General features: G+C 38.5%; 2 protein-coding genes across 3 annotated transcripts; one reads left to right on the forward strand and one right to left on the reverse strand.

Annotated features, from left to right (window-relative positions):
* Positions 1–457: 457 nt before the first annotated feature.
* On the reverse strand, positions 458–10,107 carry LOC112565171 (lupus La protein homolog). Of its 2 annotated transcripts, none has more exons than XM_025240500.1 (13): positions 9,962–10,107; positions 9,002–9,084; positions 8,719–8,788; positions 8,257–8,363; positions 7,086–7,187; positions 6,491–6,705; positions 6,046–6,114; positions 4,554–4,581; positions 3,759–3,899; positions 3,538–3,652; positions 3,033–3,151; positions 2,576–2,609; positions 458–2,208 (listed from the first exon to the last, which is right to left on the reverse strand). In XM_025240500.1, exons 2-13 carry the CDS (start codon positions 9,065–9,067, stop codon positions 2,009–2,011), a joined length of 1,266 nt encoding a protein of 421 aa, XP_025096285.1. In that variant the 5' UTR covers positions 9,068–9,084; positions 9,962–10,107; the 3' UTR covers positions 458–2,008. The 2 variants fall into 2 exon arrangements, with proteins under 2 accessions (XP_025096285.1, XP_025096292.1); XM_025240507.1 differs by having other exon boundaries at positions 9,002–9,081; positions 9,962–10,099.
* Positions 10,108–13,347: 3,240 nt separating this feature from the next.
* LOC112567670 lies at positions 13,348–20,755 on the forward strand. The gene is made up of 10 exons (XM_025244397.1): positions 13,348–14,146; positions 14,259–14,300; positions 14,663–14,753; positions 15,619–15,676; positions 15,928–16,072; positions 16,308–16,504; positions 17,552–17,730; positions 18,048–18,235; positions 18,791–18,877; positions 19,226–20,755. The coding sequence occupies exons 1-9, from the start codon at positions 13,763–13,765 to the stop codon at positions 18,824–18,826; spliced, it is 1,320 nt and encodes a 439-aa protein (XP_025100182.1). The 5' UTR covers positions 13,348–13,762; the 3' UTR covers positions 18,827–18,877; positions 19,226–20,755.
* Positions 20,756–21,737: the final 982 nt, after the last annotated feature.

Here is a 21,737-nt window from a genome sequence, read left to right on the forward strand (position 1 = left end):
TGACTTCCTTTCATTAAAGAGTCCAATCATTGTATCACGAACTTATAAATACACGTTCATGATTGTATGCTATTATGTGCAGGGTGCTTCTAAATCGAGTAAGAGACGAGTACAGCGCTTATGAGTCAGTGATAGTCATGTCACATTTTTTCCCAGTCTACAGCTTTTGACACCGTCATGCTTGATGCTTTCTGCATTTTATTGCTTATTTTTCTCTTGCTCGATTCCATTTTGTGTAATGCTATGTTCTACATATATGTTTTACCACGTAGATTTTCCTTACTTGGATTAGAAGTAATGTGCGATGAATGTACGCGCGTAGTACAACATAAGTTGGTACGTACAGATGTTCCATGTTAATGAATAATCAACACATTAACTGTGATGAAGGAATATTACATCCATCGCAGCCCAGCTTACACAGTCTCACGACGAAGACCTGTTATGTAGAAGACACTGGTTATGTGATGGTTTATTTACACAAGTATATCCTGGCATAGTCGCGGCAATGCCCAGTCCAGTTTAGTCATGAGTACACATTGGTTAATAAGCATTCAAATCCAAACCTACAGTACTCATTTCGTAATCCTAAGATATGTTTATGTGTCAACACCGCAATGTTCATTTCCCTTTCATCGGAAACAATTCTCTTTGATCGTCTGTGCATCACATTTTTCACTTGCTTCACTAACATACTGATAAGCATAGATTCACCCCAAAAAGAAGTTGTAATTTGCAGAAAAATTCACAGGAAAGCCAGGTATCCAGTGCTTTTCAAGAAGCTTGATAGAGTGGCTAAAATTGCTGAGGGCATTTTAGCTTGGTCAGTGTGCTGGGCTTGGCAAAACTAATAAAACAATATAGTCACATGCATGTACCAAAACTACTGGTTGTTCTCTGGATGCCTGCTAGCACCCAATTAACTGCCGTCTAAGACAATGCGGTTCCTGGATAAGGTAGGCTCTGCTACCGTGCTTCTGTGTTTTACATAAACTGTCAACACTGTATGGATTTTTAGTTCACTAAAAACCTAACAAGGTAGGTGTCATTTTTGGTTCATATCTTATGCTGGTTTAAATAAAAATTTGGAGTATCAGACAAGTTCTGTTACAGCATGTGTATAGGGTCTATCCAGTAGTGTTTATAGTTCAAACACCAGTGGTCATCACAACCAACTTTGTCCATTTTTCCGCAGCAAGATTCTTTTGGAAAAGATGTGCACAGTGGGTTAAAAAGCAATGAAAAAAAAAAAAAAAGACTCATTCAAAAAGTGACTAAAATTACAAATATTGCTGTATGAAAATTAAAGAGAACTCAATCACTTCTTTCACCACACATTTTTCTACTTTAGAAAGGATTGCAATAACAGCTGCTGAAAGGTGTAAAAATGAAATCAGTGGTAGAATTTGCAGAAAAACAGGACATGCAGCCAGTATGAGAACTCACCAAGGTTTTAATGGTACCATGTTTGCAAATCTAGTTATGAACATACTAGCAAAAAATTAAGCAAGTCTTTGGATGGTAAAACAAAACTTACGTTCACAAAATCTTATCATGGCATACCTAAAAAGGGCAATAACAGCAGAAATCTTCTCCAAAGCAAAAAAGCAATTCAAACCATTTAAGAACTGAATTTAAAAACTAAGTTTCTGCTTACTTTCACATATTAAACAAAAGTTTATATGATTATTAAATGTTATACAGAAATATAATACTTGGTAGAACATTAAAAACTGACAAAAAAATGTAAATACTTTTTAAGTAAAAGCAGAAAAAAAAGATTATTTTCTAAATTTTTACCTTGCATTTTACTGCTTTGCCTTTCTCCCTCTCTCACACACACACCATGTACACCTTTCACCAGTTCTTTTTTTTTTTTTTTGTACACTCAAACTATGTAGCAAACTTTTCTGTTTGGTTCAAAAACTGGCCAAAAATGCCTTCTTTGCATTCTTGATGCAGTCCCCTTCATCTACACTGGTTTATCTGATGTTGAGAGCCTACACTTTCAATCATTCTCTTGCTTCACCCCATCAGTTCCGGTCTTTATTTCGACAGCTGATTTCTCATGTTTCTCACTTTTCACAGGTGTGTTTTTAGCATCTTCAGTCTTAACTTCCATTGCTTGAGGCTCACAACTTTCTGCCTCAGCTTGTACAGACAGAGACTTGTCATCTTTTTTCATCGCTTTAGGTTTGGGTTCCCCATCTGTAAGATATACATTTGTATCTGTTTCAAGCCACTACTTAATGCACTTTATCATGAAAACCACGTGATGGACAGAACATATTAAAGAAGAGTTATATGTTGCACAAAGATAAAAAAGGAGACACTTTGTAACACCTTAATACTATGTTTATCACATCACTTAACAGAACAAGTGTGTGAATCAATTGGCTAATACTCCCACTCTCTCCTTCCATGTAGCACATTCTCTTAATTTTCTGTAGTCTCATAAACATATTGACAACACCTAAAAACTCAAACACTACTGCCAAGAATTTGGAAAATACAATTCCTTTCTTTGCCCACATTCACAGTAAGTGGTAGGGGTGGGATGAATTGTGAGACTTACCCTCATCACCTCCATGGCTGCCCTTCTCATTGCCCTGTTGCAGAAAAGGAACAGTTTATTAAGTTCCCAAGATACAAATTCTGTTTATAAATATAAACATACACATATTAATCTACTGTAAAGTTGTTACACAGGAACAGTTTTTTATTTGGGTACTCAGAGATGAGAGCTACAGCAGAGGCTCAAGCTTCATCGGCTAAAAAGATCAAAAACTATTTCAACTGCTAAAGGCAGCATAAGTTGATTCTAGAATGACGAAAGCAATCTTCACAGAATCTGGCATTAGCGACAGTGCTAAAGCATAATGTATTTTCAGAAACTGTCCTCAAAGCAGTGAGTAAAGCTATGGATGCAAAACATTAAACACTATGCGAGTACAGTTCTGCAAATAGTGATGTTATTTTTGTTGGGAAGGGAATTTATAGTAAAATATAATAAATACCATCATCATACAAACCTTTCTTGATTTAAAGCCACCTTTCCTCTTACGTGACTGAGACTGTTGATTTCTTCTTCTATTACTACGTTCTGCCAAATCCCGGAACATTTTGCGCCAGTACTCCAGCTCCTCTTCACCTTCAGACATGGAATAACCGTTGCATGAATTTAAACTACCACATACATTATTGAGTGCTAACTAGTAGCTTTTTATTTTTAAAGAGTGCACTCCGACCCTAAAGGCTCAAGTTTAGTCAAAGGCTGATGGAACACAGCCATATGATGCCTGTACATAATAACAAAATCAGATAAGGTCTAAGCTCATTTTCCTTGTCACTGCACTCAGTTGTGGACCACACAAGGCTTCTGTCAAACAGTTGTCTGGGATCAGTTGTGGCAAGATAATGAGCAAGGGCTCTGTCTGCATCTAACTGGTTTGATCACTATCACACTGAAATATTGTCAAGATGACTCCTTTAAAAAGTCAATTTAACACCTGCTAAAGAATTTAAAAAAGTATCCACCTTCCAAAATGCGAGTTTCTAACTCTGCTTCTTTAATGACAATCTTGCCCTCTCCTGCTTCCAGTGCTTTCTCCCTCACACTTTGAGCATTGCCTTCACCAAAACGGACTAAAGCCTGGAACACAAACAAGATCCTGATTAAAAATAAGTTGACAAAACGCAACACAAATCCACTACATAGGCACACATACACAGCAATCCACACATTAATAGGTTTTCACCTTATCTTCGCCTTGATTAAATTCCACCCAGGCAACTTTCCCAAACTTTTCAAAAAATCCTTTAATATCTTCTAGTTTTGTTTCAGCTGGAAGTCCTTTCATGAATAGGACAGCACCCTTTGTAATTTTCTCTTGCAGGGTCTGAAACATAACAAGATGTTCATTAAACTTTTTTCAAGATCATCAAACATTGCAAGTATGTATATTCCAAATTAAAATGTTGAAGGAAGAAAGCAGGGCTTCTGCTTACGCAAAAAATTGCGTACAGCACGCATTAAAAGTTCGGAGGACCCCTTCAATTTTCGTCAATGGGGTCCCCTTCAAATTTTGGCGAACAACAGGGACCCCTTAAAAATCTGAAGAAAGGGTCCCTGGGACCCCAAAGAATTTAGCCTTAGCAGAAGCCCTAAAGAAAGTACCCCCAATTTCAAGAAGATATGACTTAATGAAAATATCATGTGCTCACAACTTCAGTCTGTAAACATCTTACACACTTACAAACAAAATGTCTTAAATAAATCATAAATAAAACAAATAACATAAAGAAATAAAAAAAATACATTCAAGTGTATGTTGTTTATGCTGCAGCCTACTTGAAATTCCAGTCCTAATAATTAACAAAACTACGTGTGTTCTTTCGCCAAATATACACTAGAGCAGATCTCTTTTTGTAATGATTACAAGAAACACTTTGCTACATGATATCTGTGCAGAAATACATGCCAAGGCAAACATGTACATTTATAATCACAAAAAAAAAAAAAAAAGCTTGACTTAGCCTGTAATTTAACATACCTTATCTTCTTCTGCCTTCTTTTCTTGTCTGTTAAAAAAAAAAAAAAAAAAATAAACTCAGATGTCTGTGATCAAAATATCATTTTTTCCACATTTTTTATTTAAAAAGGTGCATATCATTCAACAGTCAAAAGCTTGTCTTACTTTCCTTATTTTCTATGGAAACAAGAGAAAATAAATTAAATTAAAAAATATCTTCACCTAACAATTAATAAAGAAAAATACTTAATTTTAAAAAAATGTTTGGAAATGAAGTTCAATGGAATATTGTGTTGTTCTTTAATGTATCTGTGTAAGATCGGTAACTACTGTCTCTGTCACAGTGGCGTAGGAAATAACTCCCTGCTGACAGTGAACGGCCTTCGCACTCGCACTACCGTCTCCTCTCTACGCTAGCTCTTTGTGAGGTATTACGTCTCTCATTCCTCTGTATTCCTACGCCACTGTCCCATAACAGATACTTTTAACCAAAAGAACAAAATTCATTTACAAAAGAAGTTTATAGTATTGACAACCAAGTCCTTTTTCCTTTATGTTCATTATGGTCTGTCCACTCACCTCCATACAAGTCAGTTTACAAGGCAATACAAGTCAATACAGTAATCCCTCGCCACTTCGTGCCTCACCACTTGCAGTTTTTCATAATTAATGGGAAAAAATGATTCGCGGATCTATGCTTATTTGCAGATTTTCTGTGAAATTAGATCAGCGGAAAATATATATATTTAATGAATTTTTAGATTAATAAGAGCCCAAAATGTATTATAAAAAATATTACTTATATTAATTCTAACAGTAAAGAAATATTATAAATAATAAAAATAATATGAATTACAGTAAATAGTACATGTATTTACTCTAAAACAAGAACCAGCATCGTTTGCCCGAGACATCTCGTGCCAACTCACAACTGTAAACAACACATCTCGAGTTTGGTGGCTAGAGAAGCGACCAGCCAGAGAGTGCTGCAATGTATACCAGCCACCGATTGGCTCTGTACCGTGGCCCATGTGTACTTTTCCGTCTTTTGTTCTATTACAGCTACTGTATTACTGCTACAGTACAGCACATATTATGTGTTTGTTCTTCTATTTACTGCAAAGGCACAATAAAGGTGCAGAACAGTGTGGAAATGGTTATTAAGGATATGAGAAAGGTTTATGTAGCGTAGCAGTATGGGGGAGGGTTTATAAAGCCTTACTATAGTGTATAAATACATAAATAGATATATCGTTTCTATTTCGCGGATTTTCGGTTATCGTGGATGTTCTAGAAGACATCTCCCGCAATAAACGAGGGATTACTGTATTTCCGCCAAAAGATATCTGATAAAAGGAAGCTACTTAGCAGCCTTCAAAAGCTTAGAAAAAGCTGCCCTTCCCTCACTTTTATATTAAGCTCCTATAGCTCTTTGTATTTCAGGATTCTTATTTATCTCTAAATTAAAAAAAAAAAAAAAAAAAAAAAAGAAAAAGTCAGGGACAATACATACGCCTTCAAAGTGTCATTTCCAAGCTTTCTCTGTTTAATTTCTTCACTCTTCTTCTTGAAGTATTCTTCCCTGCAGAAAAAAGGGAGATAATTACATATATTTATATACACACATATAAGGCCTTAGAGATATATATATTTTTTTAAAATATGGAAAACAAAATGAAGCACTAATTCTTGGATTAATCAAATAAACATTTAAGGTCAATGCAAATAAAAAAAACAACTGCCAGCTTTGTGGTTTATAAAATGACTCTGCCATGTATCATACAATGCAAATAGGTAAGTAATAGATAATAATCTATATGCTGCAATGAAACCCACCTCCAAAATAGTGGACTTTATTTTAAGCCACAGTCTAAAAAATATGACAACGCCACAAAAACATTCTCTCTCTCTCTCTCTTTTTTTTTAAAGAAGCTCTTCAATGTATCTTCTCCACTTACTTTGTCATCTTGATGAGGCTGACATCATTGTACTGCAAATCCTGAATGGCAAGAAATTTATCTTCTTCATCTCGGTTTGAGAACACCACCATTACGCTTCCTTTGAAAGTTTTGTCATTTTTGGCTTTGCGTCGCATAAAGAGATTATCAATTTTGCCATGCTTCTCAAAGAACTCTAATAGTGAGTCCAAAGTTGAATCTTGAGGGAAGCCTTTCTGTAATAACCAAGAATATGAAATTTTACTGTGGTTACATTATCATAATATACTAATACAAATTTATTTTAATTGTTGATGAATATGCTGATAATTCTAAAATTTTCTCATAAGGCACAAGTCTCAAAAAGTCCTGTCAAATAATTTACAAACATGGGATTATGTTTTAAAATATATTAATAATATCTAAAAAAAAAAAAAAAATGAAAACATAAAATCATATTCCTCAGCCTTAAAAGAAGGGTTGAAGAAAACAACTGAAAGGAGTGATGTGGGATTGATCAGACCAAGGACTGCACCAGTTATCAAAATCTCATCCACCCCATTAAGAGGGATTACTTATTGATATATCTACTCACAAAGGTCACAAAAATACTTACAACATATACTGATCGTGCTTGTATGTCATCTTTCCTCTCCTTTGTGTTATCAGGCAGTGGTTTCAAAGGTGAGCGTCTGATCTTTGTAGATGTCTCATCAACCTACAAGAAAATGCACCATTTTACTCAACATTATCAAATAAAATACACTGTCAGCACTGAAACAAGGTGCCTTACATCACATTTAAGTATTAAATGCATGGCATGGAATACAGATGGCTAAGTGGACAGAGCACTGTTAAATGAATACATGCACACTTGCTACTTCTACACTAAATAGTGCCGAATACTCCCCCATAGCTATACCAGCTGTTAATGGGGCACCTGACTCTTTGCAGTTGCAGTTAAGAAAGAAAGGCAGTGGGGTAGAGGAGATAATAATAATAACTTATAAGTATAACGCAGCATCATGACCAAGATAAATTGCATTCTTCGCACAAAACAAAAATGATAAATACATGACAGACAGTATTATGAGGGACTTATATAATTCGTGGATAGTACTTTGTGAAAAGACGTTTTTACAGAGCATTTGAATGTTGTCATGAAGTCAGAGTGGCTAATGTTATGTGGAAGAGTTCCACTGCTTAGCAACATAGAGTGAGAACGTCTGTTGTCTGCATGTGATTGTCTTTGTGAGAGGGAAGAATAGAATGCGTGAGTCTGAAGAGGAGCGAAGGTTTCGGGCAGGAGTGTCTACAGAGAAGATTTCAGTAAAGTAGTTGGGGAAGAAGCGTTCAAAGAATCCATAGCATGGAGTTGAGAGCTTGTAGTCTATTCTAGCTTTAACTGGAAGCCAATGAAGAGAATGAAGAATTGGTGTCACATGATCACATTTTCAAGTCTGGAAAACTCAGGGAGCAGCAGAGTTCTGGATTTTCTGAAGCTTATTAACGACATACTGTGGACAGCAAAGCAACAAGGAGTTGAGGTAGTCTAGTTTAGAGAGAACAAATGAGATGGGTGTTTTTACTGCAAATAAGCTGTCTGACAACATAAGACTTGATGGCTTTCTCCACACTGCCTAAATGTTCATAAAATATAATTTTATTTAAACAAGCACATTTGAGTCAAAGGAAGAAGTTTGTTGGCGCCCCTATACTCCTCAAAGGAGCAACAAGGAATAAACTAAGAAGTATGTTGCAGTTTTTTCCTTCAACCACCTACAGACCTCAATGAGACCTGTGCTGGACTTGCGCAGGGCTGTGCAGATGGCGTCTTTGTCATCCGACAAACACTTCAGACGGTTGAAGTTCAGCATGACATCCATTGAAACCCCTAAACATGACTTGTCAAGGAAATTATTAGGTACACTGTAAAAACCCTTTAAATGTTTTCCCACATCACCCTCTGCATTCTTTGACAATTTCTGTTCAAAATATCAAATTATTTAGAACCAAACTCTAAGAAATTATAAATAAGACATGCATAAATTTTTTCCTGAGAAGTAAATAAAACTTCTGAGACCATGACAATGTTGTGTGTGAGAGAGAGAGACAGCATATCTCCCAAATGTCAGGACAAACCTTTGGTTTTGAAAAAGGTGGATGGGTGAGAAGCAAGACACTGTTAAAAGATATAAGAAAAAATTAAGCCCTATCTTCTCATGCATATTTTTGTAATTCAAGGATACAGCCATCATCTTCTTTGATTTTCTCCTGCAAAAACTTGTCTTTTGGCAGATTCATGTCACCAAAATAATACTGCAAAGAAAACATTTGTTGACAAAATAATCGTATGCACGCACCTTAAAAAAAAGTAAGGGTCTCTATTACTTATGATAATTTTCTGGTTAAGAAATCTGAATATAGCAAGTAATTGTTACAATTACCGTATTTTCTTAAGAGCTTCCTAGCACACAAGAAAATATTTATGAGAATCAAACCAATGTAAAAAAACTAGATTTAAACCAGTACCTCAACTTGACGGATGATCCTTTTCTCAAGAGCTGTAACCTCTGACTGCCCATTTTCACCTGCCATAATGAAAATAAATCCTGCTGGGGAGAAAAAAAAAAAAGAGATAATTTTAATTTCATGGGCCAATGACAATGTGCAGTTTATAAATAATGTAAATGATGATGAGTATCTGTCATTTAGAAGTTACAACCTTGTTTGTTTTTTGTTTTTTTTTGAAACAAATGAATCCATCATTAAGGTATACATGCCTATAAACATTATCCTGTACAGAACCAGGTCAAATTGTGACATCTCACTTGTACACAGCATGCCTTCATTAACATGTTCCTAGCTCTCCAATTGGTTCGGGCTTTCACAACATTTATATTCTTTATATCCATATACACTCCCAATGTGGATTCGTAAAAAAGTTCGTAGGATCATCGACTATGTAACACAAACTACTTACAGTATATAGACTTAAATAGTATACAGACTTATAAGTATATACTGATAAGACTCTGCACAATATACAGCAGCTAAACAGACTATTCAACATGTAGCTTCCAGTAGTAAATGGAATACAAAACACATCCTACATCTGTGATACACTTTATTTATGCATCGTTTCTGTGCCATGTGGCAGCCCCCCCCCCCCCACCTCCCGCAAACTATCAATCATATAGTTACACTATACAGCTTTATTACTTCAATTTTTCTTGAAATGTATTTCTTCTGGATAATCTTTTACAGATTTTTCTCGCAGCAGGCTGATACCATTTAAAGCAACAAAAATAACACGCGAAAACTTAATTTGAACGTTTTAAAAGCAAAATGCGCGTGCATGGCCCGCGATTAGATTCTAATGCTTGAGAGATTTTTGTCACAAAACAAAATTACGTGATAAACACACGCCGAAGAATTTGAAGTTCTTTCTCTTATCTTGTGTCAAAATTATTTTATGGTTTAGCTCAGTACCTCAATTTCGGCGTTCTGCAACTCGATGGTATAGCACACTTGTTTCGGTTCCCTACACACGCCACACGCTTTATTTAAAATGTGGCAACTGCGCATGAACGGAAAGGCACTCGCAAGATGGCGGCGTACACAAGCGCAAGTCAGCGAGCAACCATTTGGGAAATTGTATTTTGCGGTGTGCATTATAGGAATGGCGGCCATTTTGAGATCAACTAAAAAGTGCAAATTGTATTATGAATAATAAGGATCAAGTATATGTATATATCAATGTTTATTTTCGTTGTCCTTTGACTATCAACATATGACATATTTAGTCCATGAGCAGTGGCATTTAGCTTGGGGCATGATTTTTGGTTATTCTGAATCTTAAAGTTTCCCACATCCTTACTTTCCAATGATTATAGATTTCATGTGTTCCTGGAAATAATTTCTCCTTCTGACCATCAGTATAGACTTTTTTAATGTACAGATTCAAGAGCAGGACAGTAATGCATGTCTGAAAGCTAACATGAGACTCTTAATGCACTTTGTTCAGGGTTTTATAGTCATGGCATATTAGTTGTACATTATTCAAATGAATGAGGCAATTTAATGTATTATATGTAAATGTGATACCGTAGTGCTGGAACTGTGATGTTGCATAAAAAGACTTGCAGCCTCTTGCTGTGGTTCTTGTAATTTGCAGCGATTTCCTAAATTTCTGAGGATGTCTTAATTATTGTTGGGCAGCCAGTAAGTGAATGTTAATAAGTAAGGTTGGACAGTGTTAACAGCAGATATCATCATACAACTGTTTCAAAGACCACAAACTAGGTCATGTCCTCCAGACCTACTCTTACAGATAAGAAGTGTGTGCATCATCCTTGATGAGAAAATAACACAGTGTTTGATGAGATGAAACAAGCAGTATTTCTGTTCATAGATGTACATTTTTTGCAACACAGGGTGGAGGAAAAATAGTGCCTACCATAAAAATGTAAATGGGAGCAAATTCCCAAATGCATTGTATTTTATAAAACAGAGCCATATAGATCATCCCTTCCCTCACTGCAGAGCTGTGGTTCAGGGTAGGTAGCTGCTGTCCACAGGACTAAAAGTCCTACTTGCAGATTTGCTTCCCTTGGGATGTCAAACATATCAGATGTTCTTAATACTATGTCCATTTATTAAATAGTGTTTTTTATGATTACAAATAAAGCCTTATAAATATACTTTTAAACTGAAACTATCATGATCACACTGTTCATTATTATTCAAAAGTAACTGCAAGGCAGTGCCACTTCAGCAAATTTTATAAGAGAGTTTCCATCTGTAGTGTTTCTACAACTGTTGATACATAGCATGAACAGAAATAGAGACGAGCAGCAGCCCTTGAGGGGAACCTGTACAGGTGACAAAAGGATCTGATAGAAGACCATAAACAGAAACTCTCTGTTGCCTGTGTTAAAAAGTCCATTATCCAGAGAGTGGGATAGAATTCAGTTGTTCTCAAATGTGGTCCGGACATATGTCAGCAAAATGACGCTTCAATCGCCAGATACACTAATTAGTCCACTATTGATTTCACATGAGTTTTACTTTTTATAATTTATGTTATACTTAGTAATGCAGTAAACTTCTTCATCTTTAATTTTTATGTACGATCTGAGTACAGTGGACTTGCTGACATCCCTGTGAAGCATCTACTGCCATTTCCAACAACTTACTGTTGCAAGTGGATTTTTAACACAAGTTGGACTGAAAAGAAATAAGAGAAGCCGGTTGAATGTAGAATTTGACATGAGATTGAAGCTCTCCAACATTGATCACCTATTATCACCTTAATATCTAATCAAAAACAACTAAATTCATCGCATAACATTTTAATTAATAAAAAAAAATTTCGAAGTATGTGATTTTATGTAAACTTATTACTTGTAATAAAAGTACATTTTGTTTTGAATTGTAATGAAACAATTTTGGTAATTTAAATTTGAAATTCACGGTACAGAGGGATTTTAGACCTTGATGGTCCACCGTATTTTTTTACTTTATTAAAGTGGTTAGCCGTCCGAAATACTTTGAGAACCACTGGGATAGATGGAAGTCTGAAACTAGACTCTCTGCTAACAAGTGAGGTTGGACAGTGTTAAAAGCAGAAGAAAACCCAGTATGAGCTCTAGGTTTTTCCAGGAGTCTGTACAGAGCATTTAGCATAAACAGCTTAGCATCATGGACACCTCTTCCAGCTCTGTAGGCTAACTGCAGCGGGTCAAGACAATGATCAACAGCGGTCATAACCTCGCTCAGAGCTTGTAATAGTCCAGTCAAATACGGAAAAAATCCGATGTGAAAGAACGGGCATATACAGTCTATAATCACAAAGAAATTGAATATATAATTAGGTATAGAGATTTTTCTTTTTATTACGGAAATGACATCTTCCTTCTTTACTACTAATCCACCAGCAGTCTTAACTTGGCATCTAAAGATAAATTTTGCTAGCCTATTACTTTTTGGTTCAGACTTCTTCAATCTTCTTTGACGATCCAAGTTATTTCTGAAATTTACGAGGAAGTTTTTTTTACTTTTATTCAGCTCCGATGGGCAGATGATTTATTACATGTCTCAACCTGTGTTTATATATATATCATTGTAGAGACTGTCCCTGTTCCTTTACATATCAGAATAGTTGAGATTACTCTCACCAAAACATTCATTACATTAACTTTGTATTGTTCCTTCATTAATGCTTTCACAGTGTTTTGGCCCTTTCCTAAATTGTATGGGTCTGTCACAAAGCTCAGAATTTTTTTTTTTCTTGAGGAAAGGTCCCCTACCCCAACCACCACCAGCAAACCCTCTATCTGACAAGACAACGGCTTTTGACCTAGCCTGGGGGAAGGCGGAGGGCGCCCTTGCTCCGTCGGTAAAACTTCAAAACGATTATAGACAGTGCAGATGACATCCCCCTTCATTTTTTTTTTCTTGGGCTGAAACTTTTTTTCCAAAGGCGGAAATCCGCCGAGAGGCGGGAAATTACAAGTACTAAATCATACATTACAGAAGACAACAATAATTAGGATAATGATGATTATTACAATAAAAGAACACGAATAGTTTTGCGGAAAAAAATGCAGAAAGAAGAACAGATAAAAGATCAGCAAAAACACAAACCCTACTTTTTTGTAACCCCTACCTCTACTTTAATAATAATCTTGATCAGTTAATTCAGATGAAAGCTATCAACGGCAGTCTTTTATGTAGCCCTTGTCAACATTCAGGAGTAGTATTCAGTCGTGTACTCCACTGCAGAGCCGCATTCAGTATTCGAGGAACCTAGGGTCGGAAATCCGGAGGTGGCATTTGTGGAAAATCCGTTTCCTTCTGAGCATCTCCTGTTCACCGCTGGATTTTGACATTTGCGCGACTGTGCCTTGTCTGGTACACGTGGTCACCAACGCAGTGGCCACTTGTTTGACAACTGGCTAAAGTGCTGCGTAGTCTTCGTTGAGTATTTTCATGTGCTTGCAGAAACAAATGTAAGATTTTCAATCTGTGAACAATGGCCACCAGACTTGAAGAGAAGGACAGCGCCAGTAGACAGTATGCAATGTTAAGTGAGTCTTTGGAGTTGCAGCACACACAAGTACAGACCCAGGTCAGTTGACGGGAAAGTCTAGGAACCAGTCCACTGCTGCGAATAAGTTGGATGCTAAAGCCGAAATTCTTATTTTTGGCGAAGGTGGATGCTGAGGTTGGAAACAGAGTGGTGACCGAGGAGCAAGGCTGTGTGGGTTGACAGACCTTGTCCTCCAGACAATGGCTCACGGGACTATGGCATCTGACCCTCCGCTGGATCGTAAAGGAAGTAACCTTGCTCTTGGCCAGCGCTCTGAACGAGACGACCAGGAGGGAGCGCTCGTCCTCTTCGAGACCCTTGCACAGGTTGAACCCGACTTTAAGGTTCAAAAACGACTTCCGATTGCTGGAAGTGGGTCAGGACAAGATGGCGGTGATTTCGATCGAAAGCAGATGCTTCCCAGCAGCAGTCGAGTAAAAGAAGGGTTTGAGGAGAACTGGTCATCAGGTCTGGAAGATCGATTCCTGGTGGGACCTAGTGAAGAGAGGGGTAGAGCAGCCGTCGTCTCCTTTGAGGGAGAGGACTACTTCAACGAGGCACTTGGACAGGAAGAAATAGAAATGGTGTGTATATGTACAGTAGGAGTCTTGCAGTTTAATTATGTAACTTTCTTCCTGTCTGTATGTCTGTGTATCTTTCCTTTACAAACAAAGAATTTCTGGTTTGTACTTTCAGGAAACACTGCATCATTACTCCGTCAGGCAAGATTCCTACATGGTAAGATATTAGCCATTAATGTATATAATTTTGCCTCAGCTCTAATAGTACTTCTCAAAGACTGACCCTTAAAGCCATAAAACCACACTTAAATCTTAATTTGGTGTCTTATTTGCTAAAGTGTCTACTTCCAATCAATCAATCAACCCATCAACCAATCAATCAATCAATCAATCAATCAATCAATCAATCAATTCTTTTGTGTGTGTGAGGGAGAGAGATTTATATGACGTGTACATCTTTTATACAGGTGATCATAATCTGAACTGTCTTAATTAACCGGTACATATAAGACGTTGGTCCTTATCCAGTGCATTGTATGTATGTTTACACACTTGTAACTTATTATCTATTGTGTGCAGATGGCGCTAGCAACAGAAAGAGATCAACTTCCTGAGCAACACGAGCTCAGAACTGTGTCCATGCTGACAGGCAGAAGTAGGAAAGCAGGCAGTAAGTCTCTTCATCTGGACATCTTTTGTCAGTTAAACCGCTACAGAGGCAGCGAATTATACTGTCACAGAATATCAGCTACACAGCCCTAAAAACAGTCAACTACACCCAAACCCAGCGAAACAACCAGTAAAACTGCAACACATAAAACCAATCAAGCAACCAAGAAAGGTATTACATGAGTCAGCCAGTGGAGCAGCCAGTCAAGCAGCTCCACTAGTTTGCTGTCTTACACGCCCTATTACACCATTCTGTGTCCAATCACCAGATGGCATAATATTTCCGGTGTAACAATATGGCAATTAAAGTCGCCTTCTCCAAAAACTCGCGGAACAATGGTTAAACCTGTCCTTTCACAAGAAGAGCCTATGCGTGGTCATCTAATAAGTTGTCCCAGAAACATTTTTGGTCGCTGCTCTTGAGAGTAAACTGCTTCCGCTTTTATTCTAATTCAAACACTTTTACTGGTTGTTGTTCTTTGAGGTAACAGATGGACAAAGCTCTCACGACTGTGTCTAATCCAATATCTCTCATAACTGCACCTCGTATGGATAAAACAGTGTTTTTCTTCTTTACGGATCCTGTTCCCATGGCCTTCTATCAAGGAACGGGAAGTATCTAATGCTTGTGTCTTTTGAAACAGGGGCTTGTTGACACATTGCTTAATGCCAGCCTGAAGCAAGATCAGCCTCTTCTCTCACCTGATGGCTTTGTTGAGAGACGTTTGATGTATTTTGAATCAGCTTTTACAGGAAGCCGGCTTCATCACTGCCATCTCAAAGCAGTGAGACAATAATGCGGCTCCATCACTTCCGTAACCCGACTTTGCTAATTTTTTTATTTATTTGATTTTTTTGTCTATCAGTGGGGAGACCACTCTCGCAACATGAAATGGCGATAAGTGTCGATGACTTAGTTGAGAGGTAAGAGCATTTTTTTTCCTTAAGTGTTCTCATGTCTTGTAACACAGCTGCGAAGCCTGTTGAAGGAACTTTCACTAATCAGTAGTAACAAAACCCACGGACTGTCCAAAGGTTACTTTGAAAGTACGATTTTTAATTTTTTCAATATGGAGTTGCGTGCGGAGAATTCATTGACGATTCAATGTAAAGCTTGTGAGTGGCGAGTATGAAATAATGAATACACAAGCAATGTCCACATGCTTGTCCAACAGGTCAACTGGGTGGGTGAGGTTAGAAGACTGGAGGTGGAAGAGCCGCCGGGTGAGGTGCGTGTGTCTAACGACTTTGGTCACGTGTTCCCTGCTCCTGCTCGTGACGCTGCTTCCTGCTGGCCTCGTCTACGTCGAGTATTATGAGGTAGGTCGAAGTGGTGCGGTGTGTCTAGCACCACTTTTACTTATTACAGATTCTGATACAGAACTGTGCCTCTGTGTGCTAACAAACATCTTCTCGAGCAGTCATGGCGGAATGAAAGACAAGGGATCTGGAAACATTTTCCCATTTCTGCTTTAACGATATTAGTTGACCTAACAAGACTATCCAAAATGCTTAGCGAACCACCTCTGAACCCTCAATGTTTTCACGACTGCAGATGGCGCTGTTGAGAAACACAATCAGCGGGAGAGTGGACCGACAGAGGACCTACTACCCTGGGTGCTACTTGCTCGTCCCGGGGTCAGAGCTGATTCGGTTCCGGGGCACGGCGCACACGCTGGACCTTACCATGGAAGTTAGGACTTCAGACAGTCTGGCCCTTAACCTCACACTGTCCTTACAATACTTCATCAAGTAGGAACGGCTGCTTACTTTAAAGCAATCATCCAAGTCTAATAAGGGATCCGCTTTGGTAAAAGGGGACAACGATGGGGTCGATAAGAGTTACTATTTGTTCTTCATTTCTTCATTAATCAGGTCTGCATTATGGGAACCGTTAGACTTAGGACATTCACGGTGACTTAGATGTAATCCGCTCAGCAAATTGAGTGAAAATTTAAGAAGAGGAGGCTAATTTAAAAGGGGATTAGGGAGAAGAGTCTCAGTTGTAAGGAATATTCGCTCCGACATATATTCTTGGTGATAGGAAACAAAATTTACTTTGGATGTTAATGAGCAACGTGGCCAGCAAAGCTGATACTACGATATATAGCATTAGTGAGATTTTCAGTCGGAGAAAATGGCAATCAGGTGAATAAATGAATGAATAAAACAACGAAAGAAAAGGAAGGAAGAAGGATATGAAAGTAAAAAAGAAAAAAAAAAAGGATAGACAGATTTAATTGTGGCCGACATCTTAGACTTAAAGAGTAGCTGGCCCAAAAATGTTTTTAAAAAAATTACGATGAAAACCAATGCTGCCCATGTCTTATCTGATAAATTGTTAGGTCCGCATACACAATACTTGTCACGTTTATTAGGCGTTCCACATTTGTTATGCTTTTGACATTTGTTAGACATATTTTACTTTTCATGTCTGTCGGGATCTTCACATTTGGCGCACGAAGGCAAAACTTTAGGCAGGAGATTCGCAGGTTTTGCAAACGGCATCTGGATTGCAAAGTGGACAATTCATTTTCAGCTGGAAAAAAAATGTACTGGTAGAGATGAAGATAGTGATAGTAGAAGTCGGACTAGCATACGTTTTTTTTAAAAATGTAATTGTAGTTGTAGTAGTAAACAAATATGAGAAAAAAATTCGAAATGTATAACTTGCATGCCTTGACTCCACTTTGCTTGTAGTCAGTCACGTGGTATGTAATTGTCATCGTTTCTTCTTTTGCTTGCATTCTCGTCGTGACCTTCCTCTGTGTGCCGTGTACAACGACGTGGACAACAAAGTGGGGAGGAGCTTGGTGTCCTGCACAGCGAGTACGAGCACGAGTACGAAGACGTAGTCAGAAGTGTGGTGGTGGCGCAGACCCGAGTCACGGCCGTTCACTTCAGCCTGCGAGACTTCTGGTGGCAGAGGGCTGTTGTGGAGCGAGCCTTCTACACTCACCTTTCTAACAAACTACAAGGTGAGCAAAGCACATCTACTTCTGTGGATTACTGGTTATTCTTGCGTGCGTGCGTATATCTTGATACAACCTCACTTCCTAGTGATGGACAAGTTACAAGATGAAGTGAATCGGAAACAAAATATACTATGTCATCCCACTGGCCAGTGATTGAAAAATTACAAGATGAAGTGCATTACAAGGGAAATATGGTATACACCACTTAAAAAAAATTGAAACATTCGAAAGGCCTGCTACACATTAATTGACAGGCAAAAACAAATCGGTGGGGAAGGGAGAGGGGAATGGAAAAATAAAACTCTGTGTGTGTGTTACAGGAGACTGCTGTCCGTCTGTCTGCCCCATGAGATGGTCAGGCCACGGCAAAAACTGCAGCACGTGCAGCCTGCAGCCATTTTGTGAACGTGGTTTTCACGTGATCCTACGGCCGGAGCACGTCCAGATGGGTGATCTCCAGCTCCCTAGGGACTCAGCTGACATTTTCTTGAAACTAGCTCTGCTTCAGGTAGGACAGTGTCAAAACGTGTGTTGATAGTCTCAATACCTATAATATGCACCTGGCAGCAACAAATAAAACAAATAATAAAACAAAATAAAATCACACTAGAAGATGCACTTTTTCGCCTTGCGATGCTATATTTGAAGGACCCGAAGCATGATTTTGCTAAAGTCAATTAGCACATGGCTTCTTGTTCCACAACAACTAGCATGATAAGACTGGTGCTAACTCCATGCAGCCAGGTAAATTATATTTATAAACATTCTAGCCTATCAACAACCAGCTGTGCATCCAGCTTTACCATGCTACCTGTTTTGTAACTAGCATTAATTAAGTTAATTAGGTAAGTGTGGAGAAAAGACCTCAAAAAGAAAAGAAAAGAACAGAACAGAACAGAAAAGAAAAGAAAAGAAAAGAAAAGAAAAGAAAAGAAAAGAAAACAAAACAAAAGAAAAGAAAACAAAAAACAAAACAAAAACGGATAAAGTACTGACTTGTAACTAATGATTTTCTAGGAAAATCAAATAACAAATAAACTTCAGTCACTTTTTATTCTTGCAGATTGAAACAGAGAAGGAAGATTTATTCAGCAGATGAAAGTTGAAACTAAACTTAACGAAAGGTTGACTCAGATGACCTATAACGAAGGTATTGTCTGCATTTATTCATTATTTATTTTTCATTGTCATCTCTTTGACTGGAGCATGAGAAACTGTCCCCCTATTTCCGCCTATATATATATTCCTCCTTATATATTTCCAACCATTATCATTATGCTGTGTGTTTGTGTTGGTTTTTTTTTTTTTTTTTTTGCTTCAGATATTTTTTTTTTGTTTGTTTTTTGTTTTCCAGCGTCTTTAAGCTAAACATAAACCAACCATTAAGATAAAAGTTTTATTTAACCTTTCCAGTGCATGTCCTAATCTCTTCCCTTTTCTTCTTCAACCCCCACCGTCACCCTCTCTCTCACCCTACTGTCATCCATCACGCTTTCAGCGCGTGAGATCCGCGCGCACGCTGCAGCCAGGAGCCAGGAGGTCGATGCTGCAGCACGTGCCTTCTCCGAGCAGCGCGTGCAGGGATTCCGCGTGGCGGCGCTGCGAGCTCTGTGCCAGCAAGTGAACGTCACTCGAGAGGACCACAGACTGTCGCTCTTCCTAATGCTCGTTTTCCTGGACAACAGCGACAACTTGTTCCTGGCAGGCCACAGGGCTTCAGCAGGAGGCACTTGGCAGCCCCTGGAGCAGCCTGGCGCGTGGCTTGTGTGGACCCTGCCTCGTCCTCCGCCATAAGGCCACCGAGTATTTGCGCAACCTGCTTGCTCTTGACGATCCTGTGACCGTCACGCACCCTAATGAAAGAAACCCTGTCCCTGAGAGGTGACGTATGGAAGTAATAATAAACAAACCCCAACCACTTCCCTCCCAAAAACACCAAGAAATCAAGATGTCCAGAACTACTGTTTTCTCACCAAAGTGAGGTCCTGCAGTTTTGTGGGTAGCGCGCTCGACTTGAGAGCAGACAAGAGTGCTAGATCGAGGTTTGTTTGGGTCACGAGGACACGAAAACTACATCCATGATGGGTACATGGTGTATTATGGAAGGAAAGGGCAACAGAGGTAGAAAGTCAGTGATTTTATATGCCGTGATCGAGACACGGGAAACAATTTCTGCTTAGTTCCCCTATGACCATTATGTTTTGAGACCGGAACTTTACCAAACAGATTTCGATCATGAAAATTTAACTGTATTTTTTAAAACTGAAATCATACTTGATTTGAACTTTCAAAGGTTGGAGAATTAAATTTCAATAGCAAATGCGAGTAGCAATTTTTTTTATTGGAACCATATTGTGGTAAACGAATGGAATGCCAGAATAAGAAATATTCCAAAAATAGATTGTATACACTTTAAGTATATAAGTATATAAACTATAACTTTGTATATTTTAGAGGATCAAGAGGTGTGAGTATCTTTGATTAATGGGACAAACCATCCACAAAAGACTAAAAAATTAATTGAGGCTTCCAAGTAACCATGACAACTTGGTCTCACTGGCTGTGAGAAAAATGGAACGCGACCTGACATTTTTCAGACTAAATCTTAATTTCTTCTATCCTATGTACAGAACAGACAAATTTGATCATTTGAATGTATTTTCTTGGACAATGAGAGGCCGCACGGATAAACAGATCAAGGGCAAGAGTGAAATTCCACCAAGCGTGCAACCGGTGTTGATGAGGCATGGCGGGTAGCTACCCAGCATTTTGACTGCTGATGATAGAATGCAGATCGACAATTCACCCGAGGACAACCTTAAGTGCAGTGCTCTAGACATTGAAGGAAAAATCAGTCACCATGCAGTCCATTTCATAAAGGTTTCTTGCTTCTGCTACCTGAAGAAATCAATGACTATAAAAACTTTCCTACTCCATTTTCTAACAGCCAACGGTTTATAAGTTTATATGCTACACATAATTCTGTGAGGGCAGAAATCTGTTATAGTATACTTATGGAGATGGTGAAGGGAGAATTATTTGTCCTTTCCACGCATTTAAGTGCACGTGCTTGTCAGAGAGTGAAGGTCTGGGGACAGGGAAGACATACGGATGTTCCAGTGACCGGGTTCGGGGTTCTGCAAGCTAAATATATCAGAACTCAATCACCATTCTCTCAAGTCCAAGGAAATAAGATTATTTTTTCTGCAATAGATTTCAAAATCATGAAATCCTATACATGCACATATTTAATTCTTCGTCTTTTGGATCCTCCTGATGTCTTCAGTATTATCTAAATTGAACGATTTTTCCAGGTGGTGTTTGATTTTCTATAACTACCTCGTACAACATTTTTGCCTTTCATTTCCTTCGCAAGCTTGGGCTTTTTCCAACATAACTGACTTCTCCGCAGAAGCTCCCACAGCGATGTGGCCGTGCAAAGATGAAAAACTATCAATTTCCGCGAAAAATGCAAAGGAAACCGGGAAGGCAAGGCAGTGTGAGTGATGTCCAAGAGCTGTGTCTGTCACACGATGCGGACAACGTAGAATGATCGCTAATACCCTTACCTGCAAAGTGGCTTCCTTTGCACCCGTAAAACGCGGCAGGTAGCCAGGTCTTTTTCACAGGTAACACCGTATCTCTTTAATTGCGATTTCTTCTTCTTCTCTCTCTCCCCCCCTTCAAACGAGAGTTGCACCTCAATCAGCTCGCGTGGGCATCGTCTTGGGCAAAGTTTCCAGGGGATTATTTCTCCCTTTTAGAATAAAGTAGCTGAAGTTACGGAGGATATCTTTACTTTACCATCTGACTGCCATCTTGAACACCACGAGACTGAGGACCATCGCAGGTAGCAGCAGTTAGCAGGAAGGTGTGACAAGTGGCAGATGTCCTCGATGGCCAAGAACTGTGGACGGAAACGCTGACAAGGATGTGTAGAATGCGAGGTGTTCATGGCAGCTGCATCTGCTTCCAAACTATAGGCGGTGCTATCGGAAAGCTATCCGTCT

Source organism: Pomacea canaliculata, linkage group LG1 (assembly GCF_003073045.1).
Source record: "Pomacea canaliculata isolate SZHN2017 linkage group LG1, ASM307304v1, whole genome shotgun sequence".
NCBI lineage: Eukaryota > Metazoa > Mollusca > Gastropoda > Architaenioglossa > Ampullariidae > Pomacea > Pomacea canaliculata.

Coding starts and splice junctions, on each gene's coding strand:
- LOC112565171 (XM_025240500.1), bottom strand. CDS start 9,067: ATGGCAGGTGAAAATGGGCAGTCAGAGGTTACAGCTCTTGAGAAAAGG. Junction 7,188..8,256: donor CCAGCACAGGTCTCATTGAG/GTCTGTAGGTGG, acceptor ATTTTCTTGTAG/GTTGATGAGACATCTACAAA. Junction 3,653..3,758: donor TTAATCAAGGCGAAGATAAG/GTGAAAACCTAT, acceptor TTTGTGTTCCAG/GCTTTAGTCCGTTTTGGTGA.
- LOC112567670 (XM_025244397.1), top strand. CDS start 13,763: ATGGCTCACGGGACTATGGCATCTGACCCTCCGCTGGATCGTAAAGGA. Junction 14,147..14,258: donor GACAGGAAGAAATAGAAATG/GTGTGTATATGT, acceptor TTGTACTTTCAG/GAAACACTGCATCATTACTC. Junction 17,731..18,047: donor CCTTTCTAACAAACTACAAG/GTGAGCAAAGCA, acceptor TGTGTGTTACAG/GAGACTGCTGTCCGTCTGTC.